This window comes from Macaca mulatta, chromosome 11 (assembly GCF_049350105.2).
Source record: "Macaca mulatta isolate MMU2019108-1 chromosome 11, T2T-MMU8v2.0, whole genome shotgun sequence".
Lineage (NCBI taxonomy): Eukaryota > Metazoa > Chordata > Mammalia > Primates > Cercopithecidae > Macaca > Macaca mulatta.
The window spans coordinates 107,929,040-107,954,005 of NC_133416.1; the positions used below are offsets into that span (position 1 = coordinate 107,929,040).

At 37.3% G+C, this 24,966-nt stretch overlaps 1 protein-coding gene and 1 pseudogene across 5 annotated transcripts in view; both read left to right on the top strand.

Annotated features, from left to right (window-relative positions):
• Positions 1–24,966, top strand: part of GAS2L3 (growth arrest specific 2 like 3) — a 52,022-nt gene that overhangs the window by 2,184 nt on the left and 24,872 nt on the right. The window contains exons 2-4 of one of the 5 annotated variants that reach the window (XM_015152565.3): positions 16,933–17,053; positions 17,571–17,647; positions 20,033–20,080. In XM_015152565.3, the coding sequence (XP_015008051.2) occupies positions 20,063–20,080 (18 nt within the window). In that variant the 5' untranslated portion in view covers positions 16,933–17,053; positions 17,571–17,647; positions 20,033–20,062. Of the gene's footprint in view, positions 1–16,869; positions 17,054–17,570; positions 17,648–20,032; positions 20,081–24,966 lie in introns of those variants that run through there. The other 4 variants (XM_077954792.1, XM_077954793.1, XM_077954794.1 and 1 more) reach the window with 4 other exon arrangements.
• Positions 3,107–4,643, top strand: LOC695736 (phosphatidylinositol N-acetylglucosaminyltransferase subunit A pseudogene; annotated as a pseudogene).

Consider the following 24,966-nt stretch of genomic DNA (forward strand, 5'->3'; position numbering starts at 1 on the left):
TTACTAGGGTTCACCTGGAATTAAGTGCAGGCTTTCTTCTGTGTTACACACCTTTATATTCCTGACATTAAGTAACTTTCCTGCACTGGATCGTCAGTGTGACCGAGATTAATTTCTACTGTGGGTATGGGTTTATTTTGAATACGTTATGGATTTTAAAATAACGAGAAATAACTTGTGATGGTAAATCAAAATGTGATAAAAGAATAGTGTCAACAAAATGCATGCTATTAGTAAAAAACCAATGATATTTTGGAGTTTTGATGTTTGGAGAATGGCCACTTCAGAAGTGATGTTCCTAATTTATATTTGATAAATAGAAATGATGTTTGGAGAATTGGTCATTTCAAAAGTAGTATCTCCTCATTTATATTTCTCATTTAATTTTTGTTTATTCACTCTGTTTTTACTAAGCTACTCTTCCATTTTTTTTGCTATCAATTTAAGTTTGTAGATAATAGGAAAGGTTCAGTTATTTGGGTAGATTACTGAAGAGCTTGCTGTTGATGATGAGGAAAGTAAGAGATTAAACTTAATATGTATTCTTATGTTTTACTTTCTTACAGCAATGTGTGTATTTTACTTATTGTTGCTTTTCATACTTTGACATTAGATATACCACTACATATCTAATGAGTCATGCAATGGACATAGAATTATATTAGATATATCTTTACATATCTAATGAATCATGCAGTGGACATAGAATCTGAGAGAATAGGAAACTTGAGTCTGTTGGCCAATTTGTCTCACATTGAGTTTCTTCATTTTTAATTAGAGTTTAGTTGTCATAGAAAAATGCTTCAGAAGTAATGTTTATGAGATACAGACCATAATTATAACTTTATTTCTTTAGCGTTTCTCCTAAAAACTCAAAGTGTTTTCATTTGATTACATTGTTACAGAGTAGGTAGGGTGTTTTCGTTAACAGAAAGCCACCATGTATTTCATAAGTGTGTTACAAATTTCCAAAAATCTAGAATGTAATAAAATGTAGCAGATTACTAAATGTAATGTCATCTTTGCCTCTGTAAGCATCCTAGAATTTATAGTATTATGACCATTAGTCATGTGCTGGGTATTGCTGAAGTGGTGACTCATAGAGATTTCTGCCTACTGTCATACAACATAAATGTTTCTTTTTTTGTTGTTGTTGTTGTTGTTGTTGTTGAGACGGAGTCTCGCTCTGTCGCCCGGGCTGGAGTGCAGTGGCCGGATCTTAGCTCACTGCAAGCTCCGCCTCCCGGGTTTACGCCATTCTCCTGTCTCAGCCTCCCGAGTACCTGGGACTACAGGCGCCGCCACCTCACCCAGCTAGTTTTTTGTATTTTTAGTAGAGACAGGGTTTCACCGTGTTAGCCAGGATGGTCTCGATCTCCTGACCTCGTGATCCGCCCGTCTCGGCCTCCCAAAATGTTTCTCTAAGAAAGTATAATATTAGCTATGGTGAAGGGCTCACTTTATATAGATAGTTAGCTGTTGAAAAAAATGTTTTATGTTCAGCATGTCTTCTTTGTTACACACACACATAATTTTGAAAAGCTCTGTGATCCCAGTAACATTACGTATACTGTTACACAGGTTGCTTTTGTTCACACAACAAAGTACACATCTTTTCATATCAGTACCTATAGCTCTATCTTATTCTTTGAAGTGGTTAAATTAGTCTACTGTATGAATGTCCCATGAGTTATTTGAGCAGTTCCCTGTTAATGGATAGTTAGATATTGTTCTTAGTTTTTTATTTTTTATGTTAGTGTTTATGTATGTTCCCATACATTATTTTAATCTATCATGTGTAAAGGCAAACTGATCTTAAGTTCATTAAAAAAATTGTATACCACAAAATTTTTGACAAACTAAAAATTATATCTAATATAAAATTAAGTTATTCGGGTTGGATCTCTGCCAAACATTTCAAAAGGAAAATTTCAAATAAAAAAAGATTCTCAACAAAGTCTATATTTTTCAAATAGCATGTAATGTTTTATTAAACTATAAACTTATTTTTCTCTTAAAACTCTTTATCTGCAATAGAAGCATCTATTGCATTTAGGAGTAATTCTAGTACTAATTTTAACTCTGATTTCTATAGTGACATAGAATAAATGAAGACTGTTAACCACCTTAAGGATCTTATTTTTAAAAGTATAGAGTGCAGCAAAATAGAAGCATGTAATATTGCTATATCCCTAAATTGGGATGATGATTCAGGGAAGACTTTGGAGGAATAGAATCTGGACAGGTAAGGGTGAGTCTGGAAAAGAGGTGCAAGAAGAGCATAGATGGATCAGCAAGTGCGAAGACCTAGAGGTGAAGGCATGGTGCTCAGGAGGATCTTTAAAAAGTTCACTAAAGCTGAAGTATAAGAGTCAAGAGACAGGGCTGGTGGGGATCCTACAAACCTTTGTTAGCTTGGTTGAGGAGTTTGGTCTTTATCCTGAAAACACTGGACAACCATTGAGGGTTTTAAGCAGGGTAGTAGTAAAATGCCCTCGGATCAGAGTTGTGAAAAATCACTCTGGCTGCGGTTCATGAAGAACAGGGTTGCAAGGCTGGAGAAAAGGTGACTGTTTCAGTAAACCTGGAGAAAGATGATGTGGCTTGAACTAGAGGAGTGGCTGTAGGTATTGAGAAAATTTAGAGGTAGAAGCAACGATATGGTCACTGTTCTGGCTGAGAAAAGATGGAGCAGGTGGAGGTATGAGAGAGGAGGGAATTAAGAATGTCCTGGTAACTTAGTGAATATTAATGGTGTTCCCTGAGATGGTAAACACAAGCAGCCTCTGTAAACATATAAATGAATGAATGGATGGATGAATGATAGATGTACAAAGGCAGGACCATTTGATGAGGAGGAGGATGATAGTAAATACAAAGCACTTGCAGGAGGTTTAACCTATCAGTTTTTTTTTTTTTTCTTTTGCATGCTTTATATAGCTGGTGCTCTTCATTATTTCAACAGATGAGGTTTGCTGCATCTTCTAATTGTGTATCATATTTTGGATACATATTACTTTCTCTAGGTCAAATGTCCTGACAGACACTCTTGGCAAATCTTCCTTCTTCACTTAGGATGTGTATTAGCGGCAGCCGCGGGAGGTCTGGACACAGGTGGCCATGGAACTCGCTGGTAATAGAGGACACATCTCTTAACTGGGTTGCTCTAAGAACTGATGCCTAAACCATCTCAGCATGGCATATAAAGGAGAAAGTGGGCATGGCCAGCCTCCCTCAGCTACACTCTCTCGGGTTAGCCCTGGAAGTCTTTACCCACGTAGAACCCGTACCCATAATATATGTATGGCATCTGACTTTTTCTACCCAAATATGGAAGGTGTGGAAAGCCACATTTACCAGCTCTGTCAGTGCCCGATTGGAAGAGGGCATAAGGTTATAATTGTGATTCATGCTTATGGAAATCGAAAAGGCATCAGTTACCTCACTAATGACCTCAAAGTCTATTACTTGCCTCTGAAAATCATGTATAACCAGTCTATGGCCATGACCCTCTTTCACAGTCTGCCATTGCTCAAGTACATATTTGTTCAGGAGAGAGTCACAATAATCCATTCACATAGTTCATTTTCTGCCATGACCCATGATGTTCTCTTCCATGCGAAGACAGTGGGGCTTCAAACAGTCTTCACAGACCATTCCCTTTCTGGATTTGCTAAGGTCAGCTCAGTGCTTACAAACAAACTTCTGTGTCTCTTTGTGACATAAGCCATATCATTTGCGTTTCTTATACTAGTAAGGAAAATACCATACTATGAGCAGCACCGATTCCTGAAATACTGTCTGTCATTCCTAATGCTATAGATCCTACTGACTTCACTCCAGACCCATTTAGAAGGCATGATAGTGTAACTATTGTTGTCAGCAGACTTGTTTACAGAAAAGGAACCAATTTGCTTAGTGTTATAATACCCAAACTCTGTCAGAGATGTTCAGATTTAAATTTCATAATTGGAGGAGAGGGACCAAGGAGAATCATTTTGCAAGAAGTTCCAGAAAGATACCAGTTGCACGACAGGGTGCATCTTTTGGGAGCTTTAGAACACAAGAATGTTAGCAATGTCTTGGTTCAAGGACATATTTTCCTTAATACCTCCCTTACTGAAGCATTCTACATGGCGATTGTGGAAGCAGCCAGTTGTGGTTTACAGGTTGTAAGTACCAGGGTTGGTGGAATTCCTGAGGTGCTTCCAGAAAATCTTACTATTTTATGAGAAACTTCAGTAAAATCTTTGTGTGAGGGATTGGAAAAAGCTATTTTCCAACTGAAGTCGGGCATTGCTGGCTCCAGAAAATATCCATAACATAGTAAAGACTTTCTACACCTGGAGGAATGTTGTGGAGAGAACTGAGAAAGTGTATGACCGAGTATCGGTGGAATCTGTGTTGCCAATGGACAAACAACTGGACAGACTTACTTTTCACTGTGGACCAGTAACAGGCTACATCTTTGCTTTATAGGCTGTTTTCAACTTCCTCTTCCTTATTTTCTTGAGATGGATGACTACAGATTCTATCATTGATACTGGAATAGATGCTGCTGTGCCATGGGGTGCCTGGACTCATACATGTTCTCACAGTAAAAGAGGGGATGAGAATATTAAGATATCTAAAACCAGGTAGAAGAGAGCCTACATTGTAAGATTTTAAACATTTGTAATAGTTGTATTAAGACTATGGAAAATAACCTTGCTTTGAGGGGGCTTTTGTTTTTTATTAGTTTTTTATAAGTTAATTTAGTAAGTGATTCTACTTCTGTGTCATTCAATGTTTTCTTTTGAGGAAAGATAAAAACTTAGGCAATTCCTGAGTATAGAAGCCTTGCACTTATTTAAAATGTAGCAGAGAACATTTAAACTATTCAGGTATGAAAATTTTCAGACTACTGAAATCCCTGTAGCAGAGATGTTTTTTGTGTTTTGTTTTTTGTTTTTTGTTTTTTGTTTTTTTTTTGACACAGATTCTTGCTCTGTCACCCAGGCTGGAGTGCAGTGGCATGATCTCAGCTCACTGCAAGCTCCGCCTCCCAGGTTCCAGCCATTCTCCTGCCTCAGCCTCCGGAGTAGCTGGGACTAAAGGCACACGCCACCATGCCGGGCTAACTTTTTGTAATTTTAGTAGAGATGGAGTTTCACTGTGTTAGCCAGGATGGTGTCTATCTCCTGACCTCGTGATCTGCCCACCTTGGCCTTCCAAAGCGCTGGGATTACAGGCGTGAGCCACCGCCCCCGGCCAGCAGAGATGTTTTAATGTTATATTTTGAGAGCTTTGGGTGCTGAAGGGCCAAACGTTCCCTGGGCATTTTTTGGGGCCAGTTTTTAATGTTATACCATTAGTTAGACACTCACTAGATGTTTACAAGTTTTCTTTAGGGAAGTACAACAACTATATGAACTATGTTAAGTCATGTTTATATACATTTATTAGAAATCTAAGTCATGCCTTTAAACATTTATTAGGTTCACTCAGTAGTTGTTAACATATAATTAACAGATTCCTTGAGTAAGATACCATCAGTTACCAGCACATTTTGAGCACCTGCTGTGTATGGAATGTTGAACTAGATGCTTCCTGCCGTTAAGGACCAGAAGCGCATTCACCCATCATTCAAATGGCTTTCTTCATCCTAGTTATGGTTGATATAAGATAAATATCCAACATGCCAAAAATGCTCATGCCAGTTAATGCCAGGAAAAAAATCACCGACACACCACTAGTACTTCTTTGGTTCTGTTCTATGCATTCTTCTAGGTAGAGCCTTCATCTTCAGTTGTGTTTATGAAGATATTTTTTGCTTTTTAAATACTAGGGACTGATGTCACTGTTGATAGTGCAGAGAAACCCTCCATAATTAAGTTTTCTGTAAAAGCCTTCATGTTTTCTGAGCAGAATGTACGAGGTGTGCCATCCCAAAACCAGCTGCTACCCTGTCCTTTTAATGTAAGTCACTCTCCTTTGCTGTGGCCTTGCTGATGTCTGATAAGTGTTGTCAGTGTGCAAAAGACTTTATTTCATAATGTTTTATTTACAGCAAACCAAGTCTGAAAGTTTTAAGAACACAGTATTTGTGGGTGGATATTATTAACTGTAATTGTTGTTGCCCAGAGCCATGGGTTTTTTAACCCCAGACTGTCCACATGGTGTGTATTATTCTTTGAACTTTTAAGGTTTTTGTGAGAAAAGGACTGTGAAATCAAAACAAGGAGGCACTTGTGGGTGCACTAGATAGATTTCGTCAGTATTGTGGTTCTGTGTAGGATTTTAAAAAATGACAAAATTCACAAAACTTACTACTTTTTAAAAAGTAACATGTCTTTTTGTACTGATGTAAAAGTACATGAAGTACTTTTGTACTTTTGTCTGGTTGTACTGATGTAAAATGAAATATATTTGTGTTTTGTTTGCAGTAAAATGCAAAAGCAAGAGTGCAGTTTTTAATATCTAGAAGTTAAGGAGTTCTTTTGTTGGAGAAAAATAGACTGATTTAAATCATTCAGTCTTACTGAGATTTTTATGCATAGGAACTCACATATAAACATGAAATAACACTCCTAATATTCATGGTAAAGTGAGAAACTATAACATTTGGTTTTTATTTATTCTACTCAACAGGTTTTAAAGGCACACCACCATTTTTTCCTTATTTTTTGCTTAATTTTTAAAAATTGTCATTTAATTCTTAAATTGTCATTTATTTGAGATGGAAATGAGATTTAAAGTTAGCTGCCTTTGCATGTAAAATACATAACTTGCAAATTAAAATCTTTTTTTTTTTTAAAGAAAACAAATGGAAGTAAATTTGTTTTACATAAATCTTAATTTTCAACTTTCCTAGATACTGTCACACATGTCCATGTGAAGAGACCACCAAACAGGCTTTGTGTAAGCAGTAAACCTTTTTAATCATTGGGTGCAGGCTGACTGAGTCTGAAAAAGGAGTCAGCAAAAGGAGATAAGGGTGGGGCAGTTTTGTCGGATTTGGGTAGGTAGTGGAAAATTACAGTCAAAGGCGGTTTTTCCCTTGTGGGCAGGGGCGTGGGTTACAAGGTGCTTGGTGGGGAACTTCTGAGACTCATTGTCCAGAAGGAATGTCACAAGGTCAATTGATCAGTTAGGGTGGGGCAGGAACAAATCACAATGGTGGAATGTCATCAGTTAAGGCAGGAACTGGCTATTTTCACTTCTTTTGTGGTTCTTCAGTTGCTTCAGGCCATCTGGATGTATAAGTGCAGGTCACAGGGGATATATGATGGCTTAGCTTGGGCTCCGAGGCCTGACAGATACCTTAATTGTAACTCAGTGTTACACTGGTCAGTATTTGGAAACACATTGTTCTACCCTGCTACTTACATTGATTTGAAAGTTAATTTACACTGACAAGGAATTTATGAAAAATATATTTCTTTTGATGTTTCAAAGGTTGCCCATGACAAACTAATTTGTTAAAACATGCTACATGTCCAAAAATAAAGACCCAGAATGACAAAAACAAAACAAAACAAAACAAAACAAAAAAAACAAAAAACAAAAAACAGATGTGTATCAGCTTCTAGTTACGGCTATAACAAATTACTACAAATTTAGTGGTTTAAGACAACACAAATTCATTATCTTATGGTTTAGCAGTCAGAACTCAGGGTCTTTCAGCACTAAAAGGTGCTGACAGGGTTGTGCTGGGTTTGAAGCCTCTAAGGGAGAGTTCCTTTCCCAGTTTCCACTGACACCTGCATATTCCTTGGCTCCCTCCTCCATCTTCACAGCCTGTAGCGTAGCACCTCAGATCTCTCTCTGATGCTCTTCCATCATGACTTCTCTTCCTATCTCTCTGCAGCTGGCCTCACATCACCTTCAGTGAGTCTGACCTTTATGCATCCCTCTTACCCCCAAGAGAGGGTTCTTGGATCTCATGCAAGAAAGAATTTAGGACAAGTCCATAGAGGAAAGCAAAAGAAAATTTATTAAGAAAGTAAAGGAATAAAGAATGACTACTCCATAGGCAGAGCAGCTCTGCATCCCTCTTACAGGAGCTACTGGACTGCAGTGGGTCCACCAGGAAAATCTCCCATCTCAAGATTCTTAATTAATCTAAAAGGCCCCATTTGCCTTGTAAGGTCACATATTCACAGGTTCTGAGGATTAGGATATAGATAACTTTGAGAGCCATTATTCTGTCTACCACACATGGAGTTTATTTAAGATGTAAAAATGTTTATGTCCACTGGGGCGGTTGTATGAATTCCTGAGTAGCTTATTTATCAGAATCCTTGCCCCTTGGCAGAGCTGTTGTCCTGTTAACTTGGAACCTCTGCCTACACAGCAACCTTAGTCATTTATTTATTTATTTGAAACAGAGTCTCACTGTGTCACCCAGGCTGGCGCGACCTCGGCTCACTGCAACCTCTGCCTCCTGGGTTCAAGCGATTCTCCTATCTCAGCCTCCCTAGTAGCTGGGACTACAGGTGTTTGCCACCATGCCGACTAATTTTTTTTTTTTGTATTTTTAGCAGAGATGGGGCTTCACTGTGTTAGCCAGGATGGTCTTGATCTCCTGATCTCATGATCCACCTGCCTTGGCCTCTCAAAGTGCTGGGATTACAGGCGTAAGCCACCGTGCCCAGCTGTCATTTTTTTTTCCTAGTAATTCCTCTGGTATATCAGGCAGCTCACTTGACCTGCTGGTACCTTGACCATAATCACTGTACGTATTTTACCTGGAACATGTTGGGTGAGAGGCAAAATTATGTATCAATTCAGGTCATATAAATAATACTAAGAAATAATAAATGATATCAAAAAGGTCCCCAGCAGATGCCATTCACTATGTGGCTGCTTCTAAACTTTACTGTCACATTTCATCTATAGCAGAAACATTGTGGAGAAGGGAAACAATCAGTTTTTCTAGGGATTTTCACATTTTTAACATTTCTCCTACAAAAGTTTCTCCTAAACTCCAGAAATGTTTCCTAAACTCCAGGCTTGAATACTTCTATCAACACTATTTCCAATAGCAATCCAGGAAAACTTACGCTTGGCTAAGCAGTATACAGGAATAGCTCAAAATAGTAAAAAGTACCACATAGGCAAGTAATAGGGAGAAATGTGAATTCAAGAGCTAAAGATATAATCAGAATTAATTCAGGCCAATCAGGAAGGGCTACTAGAAAGAGATGAATCAAAAAAGTTATAAAGCCTAGATTAGTTAAGATCATGAAGCAGTTCTCCCAACTGTTTATTCTCTGTCTCCTTTGCCGACTCCTTCGAAGTGTAAATGTTGGATTTTCACAGGTCTTGTTCTTAGTCCCTTGTCACTTCCTTCTCCATGTCCCTCAGATGATTTCATTCTTTCCAATGGCTTTAACTCCCAAGTACTTGCTGACAATTTTTATCTCCTCCTGAATTTTTTTCTTAGTTCTAGATTCATATTTCCAACTGCCTACCCGACATTCCTACTTGAATGTCTTTTTTTTTTTTCAGACAGAGTCTCATTCTGTCACCCAGGCTGGATTGCAGTGGTATAATCTCGGCTCACTGCAACTTCTGCCTCCCAGGTTCAAGCAATTCTTCTGCCTCAGCCTCCCGAGGAGCTGGGACTACGGGTGCCGCAGCCGCGCCCAGCTAAATTTTGTATTTTTAGTAGAGACAGGGTTTCATCATGTTGGCCAGGATAGTCTTGATTTCTTGACTTGGTGATCTGCCTGCCTTGACCTCCCAAAGTGCTGGGATTACAGGCGTAAGCCACTGTGCCTGGCCCCTACTTGAATGATTTTTTTTTCCTTTCTTTTTTTTTTTTTTTTGAGAGGGAGTCTCCCTCTGTTGCCCGGGCTGGAATGCAGTGGCGCAATCTTGGCTCACTGCAAGCTCTGCCTCCTGGGTTCACGCCATTCTCCTGCCTCAGCCTCCCAAGTAGCTGGGACTACAGGCACTTGCCACCATGCCTGCCTAATTTTTTTTGGGTATTTTTAGTAGAGACGGGCTTTCACTGTGTTAGACAGGATGGTCTCGATCTCCTGAGCTTGTGATCCACCTGATTCGGCCTCCCAAAGTGCTGGGATTACAGGTGTGAGCCACTGTGCCTGGCGCTACTTGAATGTTTTTAAAGCCTTCCTGAAACAAACATAACCAAAACATAGCACTCTTTTTTTTTTTGCCCCCCAAGATGGAGTCCTGAGTCTTGCTCTGTCACCCAGGTTGGAGTCCAGTGGAGCAATCTTGGCTCACTGCAGCCTCCACCTCCTGGGTTCAAGCAATTCTCCTATCTCAGCCTCCCAAGTAGCTGGGATTGCAGGTGCCCACCACCACGTCTGGCTAATTTTTGTATTTTTAGTAGAGATGGGGTTTCACCGTGTTGGCTAGGTTGGTCTTGAACTCCTGACCTCATCATCCACCCACCTCAGCCTCCCAAAGTGCTGGGATTACAGGCATGAGCCACTGCACCCAGCCAACACAGCACTCTTGACCCATGTATGCTGTGTGTCCTGCTTCACTTCACCCTCATCTCAGTAAATGCTGCCTCTGTCTCTGATCAAATTCCCTAAACCTGAAACTCAGGAGTTGTTCTTGACACTTTGCTGTTACGTTCCTCTCCTTTATCACATCATCTCTGACAACTGCCAAATCCGTTTGTTCCTAACTCCAAATATATGTCAGATTCATCTCCTTCTTTCCAGTGGAGACTGTTAGATTCTAACTCGGTCACCATTGTTTGTCACTGAACTACTGCAGTGGACTCTTCCCTCTTCCACACTACTCTCCCATCTCATTTCTTATACATTGTTTCTTTGGCTCTCACCTTTTCTATCCCTACTTGTTTCTCCTTTTCTCACTGTTTCCCCTAGTTCTTTTTCCTACATCTTCATCCACTTTTCTCCCCTTTTCTCTGTTAAACATGTCACTGTTTCACTCCGCTATTTCTCTCTCTTCCTCAGATTTCTTTTAAAACTGTGAATTAGATCATGTCACTACTCTCTTAGTTAAAATTCATTCGTGGCTTCCATTGCATTTAGGATAATACCTAGTGAGGTACTTCAATAAACCACTGACAGCACTAGACAGGTCATCAAGACAGAAAATCAACCAACAAACAATGGATTTAAAGTATACCTTGGGACAAATGGACTTAACAAATATATACAGAACATTTCATCCAACAACAGCAGACAGAATACACATTCTGTTCAACAGTGCATGGAGCTTTCTCCAAGATAGACCATATAGTAGGGCATAAAATGAGCCTCAATAAATTTAAGAAAATTGAAATTATATCAAGCACTCTGTCAGACCACAGTGGAATAAAACTAGAAATCAACTCCAAAAGGAACCTTCAAAACTATGTAAACACATGGAAACTCAATAGCCTGCTCCTGAATGAGCATTGGGTCAAAAACGAATCAAGATGGAAATTTAAATGTTATTTGAACTGAACAACAGTAGTGACACAACCTATCAAAACCTCTGGGATACAGCAAAGATGGTGCTGAGAGGAAAATTCATAGCCCTAAACGTGTATATCAAAAAGACTGAAAGAGCACAAGCTGATACTCTAAGGTCACACCTCAAGGAACTAGAGAAACAAGAACAAACCAAACCCAAACCCAGCAGAAGAAAGAAAATAACCAAGATCGTAGCAGAACCAAATGAAATTGAAACAAAAATTACAAAAGATGAATGAAACAAAAAGCTGGTTCTTTGAAAAGATAAATAAATAAAATTGATAGACCATTAGCAAGATTAATCAAGAAAAGAGAAAAAATCCAAATAACCTCACTAAGAAACAAAACAGGAGATATTACAACTGGCAACACTGAAGTACAAAAGATCATTCAAGGCTACTGTGAACACTTTTATGCACATAAACTAGAAAACCTAGAAGAGATGGATACATTACTGGAAAAATACAATCCTCCTAGCTTAAAACAGAAAGAATTAGATACCCTGAACAGACCAGTAACAGTGAGATTTAAATGGTAATTAAGAAATTACCAACAAAAAAGAAGTCCAGGTCCAGATGGATTCACAGCAGAACTCTACCAGACATTCAAAGAAGAATTGGTACCAATCCTTTTGACAGAATTCCACAAGATAGAGAAGGAAGGAACCCTTCCCAACTCATTCTATGAAGCCAGCATCACCCTAATACCAAATCCAGGAAAGGACATAACCAAGAAAGAAAACTACAGACCGATATCCTTGACAAACATAGACACTAAAATCCTTGACAAAATACTAGCTAACTGAATCCAACAACATATCAAAAAGATAAACCACCATGGTCAAGTGGGTTTCATACCAGGGACACAGGGATGGTTTAACATATGCAAGTCAGTAAATGTGATACAACACATAAACAGAATTAAAAGCAAAAATCACATGATCATTTCAGTAGATGGAGGAGAAAAAGCATTAGGCAAAATCCAGCATCCCTTTATGATTAAAACTCTCAGCAAAATCTTCATACAAGGGGCATACCTTAATATAATAAAAGCCATCTATGACAAACCCACATCCAATGTGATGCTGAATGGGGAAAAGTTGAAAGCATTCCCTCTGAGAACTAGAACAAGACAAGGATGCCCACTCTGACCACTTCTCTTCAACATAGCACTGGAAGTCCTATCCAGAGTAGTGAGACAAGAGAAAGAAATAAAGGGCATCCAGGCTGAGCATGGTGGCTCATGCCTGTAATCCCAGCATTTTGGGAGGCCAAAGCCGGTGGATCATGAGGTCAGGAGATCAAGACCATCCTGGCTAACATGGTGAAAACCCGTCTCTACTAAAAATACAAAAAACTAGCCGGGTGTGGTGGCGGGCACTTGTAGTCCCAGCTACTCGGGAGGCTGAGGCAGGAGAATGGCTGGAACCCAGGAGGCGGAGCTTGCAGTGAGCTGAGATCGCACCACTGCACTCCAGCCTGGGCAACAGAGCAAGGCTCCATCTCAAAAAAAAAAAAAGAAATAAAGAGCATTCAAATCAGTAAAGAGGAAGTCAGACTGTTACTGATTGCTGATATGATTGTTCACCTAGAAAACCCTAAGGATTCCTCCAGAAAGCTCCTAGAACAGATAAAATATTGGGGGAACCCGCCCGCCCCAATATTTCAAGGTAGATTCTTTCTATTTTACATAAGTGTTGGCCGGCTGAGAAGTAAAGAGAGTACAAAGAGAAGAATTTTACAGCTGGGCCGCCGGGGGTGACATCACTTATCGGTAGGACCATGATGCCCGCCTGAGTCTCAGATCAGCAAGTTTTTATTAAGGGTTTCAAAAGGGGAGGGAGTATAAGAACAGGGAGTAGGTACAAAGATCACATGCTTCAAGGGCAAAAAGCAGAACTACTAATAAGGGTCTAACAAAGATCACATACTTCTGAGGGAACAGGACAAAGGGGAAAAGCAGAACTACTGATAAGGGTCTATGTTCAGTGGTGCACGTATTGTCTTGATAAACATCTTAAACAACAGAAAACAGGGTTCGAGAGCAGAGAACCGGTCTGACCACAAATTTACCAGGGCGGAGTTTTTCCCCACCCTAGTAAGCCTGAGGGTTCTGCAGGAGACCAGGGCATATCTCAGTCCTTATCTCAAGCGCGTAAGACAGACATTCCCAGAGCAGCCATTTATAGACCTCCCCCTTGGAGCGCATTCGTTTCCAGGGTATTAATATTAATATTCCTTGCTAGGAAAATAATTTAGCGATATCTTTCCTACTTCCACATCCATTTATAGGCTCTCTGCAAGAAGAAAAATATGGCTGTTTTTGCCCGACCCCATGGGCAGTTAGACCTTATGGTTGTCTTCCCTTGTTCCATAAAAATCGCCGTTATTCTGTTCCTTTTCAAGGTGCACTGATTTCATATTGTTCAAACACACATTTTACAATCTATTTATACAGTTAACACAATTATCACAGTGGTCCTGAGGTGATGTACATCCTCAGCTTACGAAGATAACAGGATTAAGAGATTAAAGTAAAGACAGGCATAAGGAATTATAAAAGTATTATTTGGGAACTGATAAATGTCCATATTAACATGAAATATTCACAATTTATGTTCCTCTGCCACGGCTCCAGCCGGTCCCTCCATTTGGGGTCCCTGACTTCCCACAACATTAAAACAATTCAGCAAGGTTTCTGGATACAAGTTTAATGTACACAAATCAGTAGCTTTTCTATACACCAGCAGCAACCAAGCAGATAATAAAATCAAGAACTCAACCCCTTTTATAATAGCTGGAAAAAAAAAAAAAAAAAAGAATATACCTAACCAAGGAGTCAAGGACTTCTACAAGGAAAACTACAAAACACTGTTGAAACAAATCATAGACAACACGAACAAATGGAAATAAATCCCATGCTTACGGATGGGTAGACTCAATATTGTGAAAATGACCATACTGCCAAAAGCAATCTACAAATTCCCCATTGAAATATCACCATCATTCTTCACAGAATTAGAAAAAACAGTTCTTTTTTTTTTGAGATGGAGTCTTGCTCTGTCATCCAGGCTGGAGTGCAGTGGCATGATCTCGGCTCACTGCAAGCTCCGCCTCCTGGGTTCATGCCATTCTCCTGCCTCAGCCTCCCGAGTAGCTGGGACTACAGGCGCCTGCAACCACACCTGGCTAGTTTTTTGTATTTTTGGTAGAGACGGGGTTTCACTGTGTTAGCCAGGATGGTCTCGATCTCCTGACCTTGTGATCCGTCTGCCTCGGCCTCCCAAAGTGCAGGGATTATACAGGCATGAGCCACCACACCCGGCCTAGAAAAAATAATTCTAAAATTCATTTGGAACCAAAAAAGAGCCCGCATAGCCAAAGCAAGAGTAAGCAAAAAAACAAAACAAAACAAAACAGAAAACAAATGTGGAGGCATCACACTACCTGATTTCAAACTATACTATACTATGTCACCATAACAGCATGGTACAGCTACAAAAATAGGCACATAGGTAATGGGACAGAATAGAGAACCCAGAAATAAACCCAAATACTTCCAGCCAAATGATCTTTGACAAAGCAAAGAAAAACATGAAGTGGGGGAAAGGACACCCTTTTCAACAAATGGTGCTGGGACAATTGACTAGCCACATGTAGGATTCTCATCTCTCACCTTATACAAAAATCAGCTCCAGATGGATTAAGGATTTAAACCTAAGACCTGAAACTATAAAAATTCTAGAAGATAACATTGGAAAAACCCTTCTAGACGTGGGCTTAGGCAAGGATTTAATGAACAGGAACCCAAAAGCAAATGCAATAAAACAAAGATAAATAGCTGGAACCTAATTAAACTAAGGAGCTTTTAGTTTGCATGGCAAAAGGAACAGTCAGCAGAGTAAACAACCCACAGAGTGAGAGAAAATTTTCATAATCTGTACATCTGACAAAGGACTAATATCCAGACTCTACAATGAACTCAAATCAGTAAGAAAAACAATCCCATCAAAAAGTGGGCTAAGGACATGAATAGGCAATTCTCAAAAGAAGATAAAAAATGGCCAACAAAAATAAAAAATGCCCAACATCACTAATGATCAGGGAAATGAAAATCATCAAAACCACAATGCAATACCACCCCACTCCTGCAAGAATGGCCATAATCGAAAAATCAAAAAACAGTAGATGTTGGCATGGATGCAGTGAACAAGGAACACTTCTACACTGCTCTTGGGAATGTAAACTAGTACAGATGCTATGGCAAACAGTGTGGAGATTCCTTAAAGAACTAAAAGTAGAACTACCTTTTGATCCAGCAGTCCCAGAGGAAAAGAAGTCATTAGTCGAAAAAGATACTTGCACACGCATGTTTATAGCAGCACGATTCACAATTGCAAAATCATGGAAACAACCCAAATACCCATCAATCAATGAGTAAAGAAACTGCTTGTGCTCCCCCTCATATATATAATATATCTATCATAGAATACTATGCAGACATAAAAAGGAATGAATTAACAGCATTTGCAGTGACCTGGATGAGATTGAAGACTATTATTCTAAGTGAAGTAACTCACGAATGGAAAACCAGACATTGTGTGTTCTCACTGATATGTGGGAGCTATGCTATGAGGACACAAATGCATAAGAATGATGCGATGGACTCTGGGGACTTGGGGGGAAGAGTGGGAGGGGGGCGAGGGATAGAAGACTACAAATATATATGGTGTAGTGTATACTGCTCGGGTAATGGATGCACCAAAATCTCACAAATCACCACTAAAGAACTTACTCGTGACCAAATACCACCTGTACCCCAATAACTTGTAGAAAAATAAAAAATAAAAGTAAAAAAATTATGTATTCATTTAGGTATTTGCTATTTTCAGTCTTCTCAACTGGTGTATTAGCTCCACAAGGGCAGTAACACGTCTTTTACGTTCATCACTGTGTCTCTTGCCTGTGATGTCTAGTTCAGTAAAGGAGGTGAATAAATAAATGAGCGTATACCACATGAAAAAAGATTATAGTGCAAACAGTTAAATAGCCCCAGAAATAAGTATAACTGATAGAGAGGACATTGAGGAGACAGGTTGAAGGGAATGAAGGGTCTATGTTAAATAAATTCCTAAATATTTATTCTAGCAAAGTGAGTTGTCAATCACAAATTTTTATCTGAGTATCCTGTCGATTATGATGTGTTTATTTTAAAGCTTTTACTCACATTTATAACTATATTTATTTTTGTGTTAGTAAAAGAAGCTTTCCAAATTATGCTTAATGATATCTGAGTATTACTAGCTTTGTTTTCTTATCTCTTTTTAATTAGATAAATTATATCAAATGAACTACAATTATGTCTCATCACCATATTTGTAATTCATTTGTTAAATGCTAACTATGTATCTGGTACTTTATAGGTATCATCTCATATAATTTTTACAGCAGCCATAAGAAGGAAATGGTCATATCTCATTTTACAGATCAGAACACTGAGGCTCAGAGAAGTTAACTACTCCAAAGTCATATAGCCAGTATTTTCTGGAGCTGGAATTCAAATCAGATGTGTTCAATACCTTCTACTACCCCATTGCTGTCTTTATGGTGAGTTATTTTAGTACACATTAAGAAATACATGAAATATGATTGGTATAGATATAGTATTTCTATTTTCTTTATTAGGCAGTTAGGAAACATTTAACTCAGAATTTTAAAGCTGAGAAACTTTTTTCTGAGTAAATCAGAAAGGATGTATTCTTCAACTATTTTTCTAAATGAAGCATTAGAAAAGGATGAAATATTTTGACATACAGAAAGGCATACAGACTAGTATAATAACATCTTTGTTCTTACCACTTATCTTGCAATAAAATCTTACTGGTACAGTTGAAAGGCCCTTGTGCATTCCTCCCCAGGGTCATTTTCCTCTCTCTTCCTCGGTGGTAACTGCGATATCAACTTGATCCTACCCTTGCAGCTTGTGTATCTTGGCGATAATCTGGTGGCTGAGTGCTGAATGGATATGTGGCACAATGGCAATTAATGTTATTCTTTTTCCTGAAGAAACTTACCTTATTTCTTTGCTTTTTTTTTGTTTGCTACTCTTCCTGGTTGACTTCAGATTTGTAACAGATTGGAGCCATGACACTTTGAATTCTCCCCATCATACCGTATACCGTGAGAAAGGATTGAAAATATGTAAGTTTCAGAGCCTATATCTTTGGGATGAAAGATCGGTTCATTAGTTGGTGTTTTTAATCCCATTATGATCTGAAGTCAAATTAGAATGAAGAGCCTTAATACAAATAATCTTGAGTACCTCATGACTTTTAAAAAATATCTAAAGATGAGTGGGTTAGGCTCAAATTCTGATCAAATTTCAGATGGATGAGCACATTCTGTGTTGCCAACATTTTCCTCGGATTTTAAAAGTTAAGTATAGTATTCCTAACTTTGTATGATCTATGCATAAGAGTGTCTTGTGAAAGATTCCCAACAGGTTTAGAGTGTAGTTTAGACTTGGTTACATGAGAGGTCTTCCTTCACACTCGCCAAATCTAAGGGAAAAGGCTTCCTCAAGTTGGCAAAGAATTGAAATAGACTTCTTCAAAAAGGCAGAAAGACAAAAACAAAAAATAAGGACAATATGTTGCTAATTAAGATGCACAATGAAGTGTTACTGGTTCAGTGTAATTGATTTATATGAAACAGATTTTTAGGGAATGATAGAAAAGAGGAAAATAGGTAATAAAATGAAGGAGAAGCAAGGTACAGATCGGGGACTGGGGCTAAGAAGCTACTCTTGGGAATAAATGCCTGAGACACAAAAATATCTTGGAAAGATGATAGTGAATGACTAGAAAATACCAAAGACTGGTTTTTAGTATCTGTTACATAGTGAGTACTCATTACTTAATTGATGATTGACTGATAAAATCTCATCAATGAAAAGCACATGTTCATGTATGAAGATACATAATAACTTGTCTGCATACTATTTTATTAAAGAATTTCTTTTTTAAAGTTAATCCAGATGGTTATATTTTTGTCATCTTAAAAGTATTTTTTTCTGTTATGCAAGAAGAATGATTTTAAAAATGTATGTGAAGACTCCTGCTAAAGTTCAAGTGACCAAATATTGTGCATAAATTCTTTATTTCTTTCATAAAACTAATTTTGTTGAATTTTCCATAAAAAGTGCAACGACTAAACATTCTTGTGATAGCTTCTTTGTGAATGTGTCACTGTTCTTGATTTGCACACGCCTTATAATTTAGGCTTTCTTTTGTTTTGGGCTGGCAGCTCCAACTGTTAAAGCTCTTGTCTGATTATGTGGAACTCCATTTTAATAGGAGCAGCTTCTTTGCTGCATTTTTAAAAAATGGTCTTGGAAGCTTCTTACTTCCGAGAAGTGGATCTTTGTTGCGGACAAAGGATTATTTATGCTAAAGGAAAATGTATTCCCCACTGAATTAGCTCGTGGGAAGCATAACAAGCTCATTAGGAATGCTCACTTGTACTTTGGCCTTTTGCTGTGGTGGCCTTTTGCTGTGGTGGATCAAAAAGGACATTCTGTTGTCTTTTGCCTTCCTGCAAAGAAAATGTATTATAATGTTAGGCTTTTCAGTATGGTTTAGCTCAGGTTCAACTCTGGTACTAGAAGAATGTTCCTGAAAGGAAAGTGGTATGTATAGCTGACACTGTGCATGAGGTATGTCTGATATAACTTAGAGAAAAAATAACTTTTTCTTGGAAAGTAATAGCATTAGCTTTGTAATTATTGTATATTTTTTCTTAAAATATTTTAAAGGTGGTTTGTAATAAAAATAGACTAGCTTATTATGCTGCTATGAGCAATAAAAAATCCTAGGTTTTTATAGTCTATACTGTTGAATGTTTTTAAACTCTTCACTTTTATCCCTTTGAAAATATAGGAAAGAATTGTATTTACCTAATTCAATGAATTAAAGTATTTTTTTCCATGTAGATTTCAAGAATACTACTTTAGAGCTAAAATTGCTGTTTATTTTTTGTCTTTGGAAAATTATTATGGGGAGGCATTGAGCATTTTCATTCACAGTTAAGATTGATGTTTATCTTTATTAGCAGAATAAGCTTATAGTCAAGTTTGTGAATTTATGCAAAGTCCATATGACCTGTTAGGATTTTGATGACAATCAGATAAAGGACAATTTCAATATCAGTTGTTGTAACATTTATATTTACATTATGTTCACAGGGGAAAATAAAATTCTGGGAGATTTTTTATGAGCTAAGTTTTGTTGTTGATTTTTTTTTCAAAACTGTCCAGATGGTTCAAGAATTACTTTGATGCTAATGCCAGAAAATACATATTATATTAAAGTCTGTTTCAGGTTTTCCTTTTTCAAATGAGTAGTCCTTTATGAAGTAAAAAGCAAGGAGTGATACGAATTCGCTTATAGTCAGACTATTCTAACTAGAAGAGAAAGTTTTGTATTTGCAGTCGAGTAAACACATTCCTAAATCTTGTAATTTGGGGGTTTGGGGGAGTAGCAAAACTGCCACTGTTAACTGTATGTTAATATTTTGTTCTTTTTTCAGAAAAGAAATTTCATTTCAACATAGGTGACTATGCAGCCTGCAATTCAAGTAAGTTTTTTTCTTGGAAAAATATTTAAATTATGAGATTAATATAATTGAACTATAATAATTAGCAAACATAAAATTATCACAAAGTGTTCTTACTGTGCTAGTTTTTTTAAGCATCACATTTTAGTAACAGAAATACTATATTTTAACTTTTTAGTTCTCAAAAACTTAATTCTAAGCTTTTGTTTATACTGAATATTTGTAAAATTCAAAATTACCTTAGGGTTATCTCTTCTTGGCCTTTTGGCTAAGAACAAGTGTAAAAATACCTTAGGGTTGGTAGGTCTGTGTTATTTATACCACTGTGGGAAAAGAGGTGGAATATTTTGTGGTTTTCCCCTCATTACAATTTAGTATGTATTTACAGTTAAAAGAGCTTTCAGTGAAAACAAATATATGTTTTTAAATTTCAGATAGTTGTTCATGTGCTCTATAAATGCCTGTATATGACTGGCCATTAAAGTTTTAAAGAATGTTTTTTTTTGTTTTTTTGTTTTGTTTTTTTTTTCTGTGGAGGGGTGCAAGCTGGGTGGTGTAATGAGACAACCAGAATTGCCTTATATTTGAATGATTTGCAGAGTTGGTGTTTGCTATATTATTCTTACTTTTTAGGTTTTCTTTATTTTGTATAAATAGAACATGATTGAATATTAACTTAAAAATAAAAGTCACATTGAAGGTCTGCCTGGAAAGAAGCAAGCAACTGATAATAAAATTTCCTTTGGGAAGTAAAACTTGGCATCAGTTAGATTTCAGTTCTGATCCTAGTTCTTGCCCCCTTGATTCCAAGATTCTGGCAAGTTATCTTACTTCCGAGTCTCTGCTTCCTTACCTCTATGGTGAGGATAACAGTGATTAATTTGCAGGGTAGATGTGAGGAATCAATGAGATAACATGTGCAAAGGGACTGTTAGAATATATATTGCCTGTAAGCACGTCAGAAGTTTGGTTGTATCCTTGGTATGATACAGTTTTCCAGATATAAACCTGGAGATAGTACCTGTGTCATAAAAGTCAGTCAGTCTTTCCTCCTCCTCATCTTTCTTCTCTTCTCTCCTTTCCTTTCTCTTGTCAACATAACAGTGGATGACAGCCTAGAAAGAGAATTTATCAAATGGTGAAGAACAGCCCTGCATGTGACCCTGTTGTCCACCTTCCTATACTCTGCAGCTATAATCTCCTACTCTACTAATAGAGTTCCATCATACTTTTCCTTTTGGGACTGGGGAGTCCATGACTGTCTCTCAAAAGGTCTTATTCTTCCCCTTTGGGTCCTCTCACATCCACTGGCATTTGCTCAGAACTCTGTTATTACTCAAAATCATTTGTGAGCTGATTACTTCTGTTCATCCCCTTTTTATCCAAGTCTCAGGAATGTCATTAGTTTCTTATCATTTATTTTCTTGATTCCTTACAGAGTATTTTTATTGCTGCCACATTGCCCATGTTTTTCCTTATCTCTACACTAATGGACATTTATATTTTGTTAACATGGTAGATTCTTTCATAGTTTGTGTAATGGTTTCATAAAATCTTCTCTGATCCAGATTCCAAGGTCTGTCTTTATTGATTTTTTTTTTCCCAAGACTATCCTCCCTTCACATGTCTCATGGAGGTTTTTGCTGCTGAATGTAAGGACTTCCCAGGATTTCCACCTCTTTCTCTGCCAATTATGTTAGACAGTTACTTGGTTATTAACTGTCTTACAGAGAGGAGACATCCAGTGAATAGTTGTTATTAATTGACGTCTTACTAATTTAATAGTTTAAGATATTTCTTGCCATTCATCTGTGTCCTTCATTCTGATTAATAAATAAACATTAATAAATAAACATATAGTATAAATATAAACATATAGTATAAAAGCATATAGTATAAAAGCCAATGGACAATAGTATATGACCTTTCTGGGGTCATAGTCCCATTTGAAAATCTGACAAAGGCTATGAAATCACTCTCTGTGAAAAGGCCCATTTGTACATAGGCATAATATTTTGCCTAAATGTAAGCAAGTGCAAGTACCTAAGTTAATCTGTAGAGTACCCATGAATTAAATATCTCTTAATGACAATATGGCAGCTTTCAGCATGCTTGAGAACAATCTTCATACATGCAGTTTTTGTTAATGTCTAACTTTTAATAGTAATTTCTACTGACTAGCCCAGGTTATGACTAAAGTCGTCTGCTTGCAATAATAGGAAAATCCAACATGTACTCTTCTCTCTAATGTGACAAGAAGTAAAAATGACTTTTTAAAAAATGTTAGCGTCTCCATTTTCATACATGATTTAAAAAACCACCCTCTTAATTTATGCTCTTCTTTCCTTGACAAACATTTACATCTGCTCTGCTTTTTTTCAGCTCAACCAGATGGTTAATGGACAAATAACATATTCCATTGACTGTCAAATACAATTGATTGTAAGATACATTTTGATTTTGATGGTACAGAGTCATTTGCTAATATCTATTCCTCAATTATTGAACAAATATGTTTGAATACTATGTGCTAAGCATTACATTGAGTCCGAAGATTATAATAGAAATAAGATATGCTTATAAAGGGAAGAATTAGTAAAGCGTTACTGTACTTCCTTGGAAATAATTTTAAGAGAATTCAGGGAAATAAATAATATCGTTTTCCTATTCATAGGATCCTCATATATTTAGGAATTCATTTCCCAATCCCTACCCTAATTCCTGAAATAAATATCCCTTAAATAACTTACATTTCTTTTTTGTCTTTGACAGGGTTTTTAAATTTACTTTTATTTTATTTTATTTTTTATTTTTTATTAGATTTCCCTACCCCTGCATGCCTCTTGAGTTTATTCACTTTCTTTGTTTGCCTTGGGGTTTAAAAAAAAACTTCTTTATTTCTCAACATAGGAGATTGGAAGTAGTTTCCCCCGCTCCCCGCCACCAATTTGTGTGCATTACCTATAGAATTGCTATGACTTTTTATCTGATATAGTAAGACTTGTCTCAAATGAACCTCAATACACTTAATACATTTTAAGGGGAAAATGGTCTACATTTAAAAATCAAGAAAGGACTAGATTCACTTGGTATTCCTTTTACTTACAGTTCTTTTTTAAAAGTTTGGTTTTAAAAAAAAATTAAAGCTATCACAGACTACAGAGTAGTTAAGTGTAGTACAGAGAAATTTGTTTGCCTGAACCATTTGAGAGGAAGTGACGACTCTAATGCTCTATTACCTCTGAATATTTTAGTGTGTATTTCTCAAAAACAAGGACATCTTCCTACACAACCACAATGAAATAATCAGAATCAGGATATTAATGCTGCTGCAGTACTACCATTTAATACGCAGGCCACTTTCAAGTGTTGCCAGTTGTCTCAATAATAACCATTTCAGAATTATGTGTTGCATTTAGTTTTCATGTCTCTTTAGTCTTCATTAGGCTGGAACAGTATCTCAGTCTTTGCTTGTCTTTAATTACCTTGATAATTTTGAATATTTCAGACCACTAATTTTGTAGAATGTCCCTCAATTTGGATTTGTTTGATGTTTTTTCATGACTAAACTCAGGTTATGCATCTTGGGCAGGAATTTTTCTCATTGCATCCTATCAGGTGGCATATGATTTTGATTTGTCCTGTTATTGATAAAGTTCACCTCCATCATTTGGTTCTGATGCTGTCTGTCAGGTTTCTGAACTGTAAAATTACTCTTTTTCCCTTTGTAGTATTTTGTGTGCAGGTACTTCGAGACTATGTAAAAATCCCATTCTTGTCAAAATTTCAGTGTATTCATTTATATCTGTGTTAACTCATAGTTTCCTATTTTATTCAGTGTGGTATAATCCATTTCTGTTATTTATCTCAATGCTCAAATTGCCCTCAGTTCAGCCAGTAGAAGTCCCTTCATGCTGGCTTAAGTGTCCTTTTGGCGTTCTTTGAGAGGTTCTTTGCTTTCAGATAAGAGATATTTGAATTCAACACCAAAGGATTCATTCTTGCTTCTCTCATTCTATATTTGCATCTGTCTTCAGTGAGAAGATTGGCTCCCATTTGATAAATCCTCATGTGTGTTACTGTTCTCTCATTATTGCTGCCACCCACACCCTGGGTAGATGCTTAGCTCACTTGGACTCTGACACTCTGTATTGGGACATTCCCTCTTTGCACCTGTTAGATGCCCTCTTTATCCTACTCAGGGTCTGACATCTTGCACAGGGCTGTCTCCACACCTGGATGCCCACTCACCTCACTCAAGCTCTGACTCTCCATTCCAAGCCACCCCACTCTTGGAATCTCCTATGCATTTCACTTAGGCTCTAATAATATTCCTTTCTAAGTTGTTCAGTAAGGAGAAGGACAAGAGGTATTTATGTCTGTTTTAAAAAGTGACTTCATAATGACTTGATTACTTCTTTTACAATCTGAAGAATTGATACAGCCTTTTCTATAATCTTACATTAAAGAATCTCTAATTGTATTTCAAAATTTTGCAAGTGTTTATTATAACATCTATACAATTACAAAATTTATAGAGTGTCAGTTTTTATTCTAAACTGTGAATTGGCCAGGTAGTATTTCATGCTCTGTGGGCCAGTAGGCAAAATTGAGATATTATGCAGTTACTTATATAACAGCCATTTTAAAATGTAAAAACTATTCTTAGCTTCTGGGCTTACAAAATCAGGTGAGACAAGATTTGCCCCATGGACTATAGTTTGCTACCCACTTGTTTTAAACTAAACTACTTGGACATTTTTTAAAAAGATAACACTGTTATTATGATTTGAAGCTTACAAAATGCCATTTATGCTTCATTCATTCATTTATTCAACAAATGTTTATTGAGTCTCTGCTATCTGCTAGGCCCAATGCCAGATGCTACAAAGGTGTATTTTATAAGG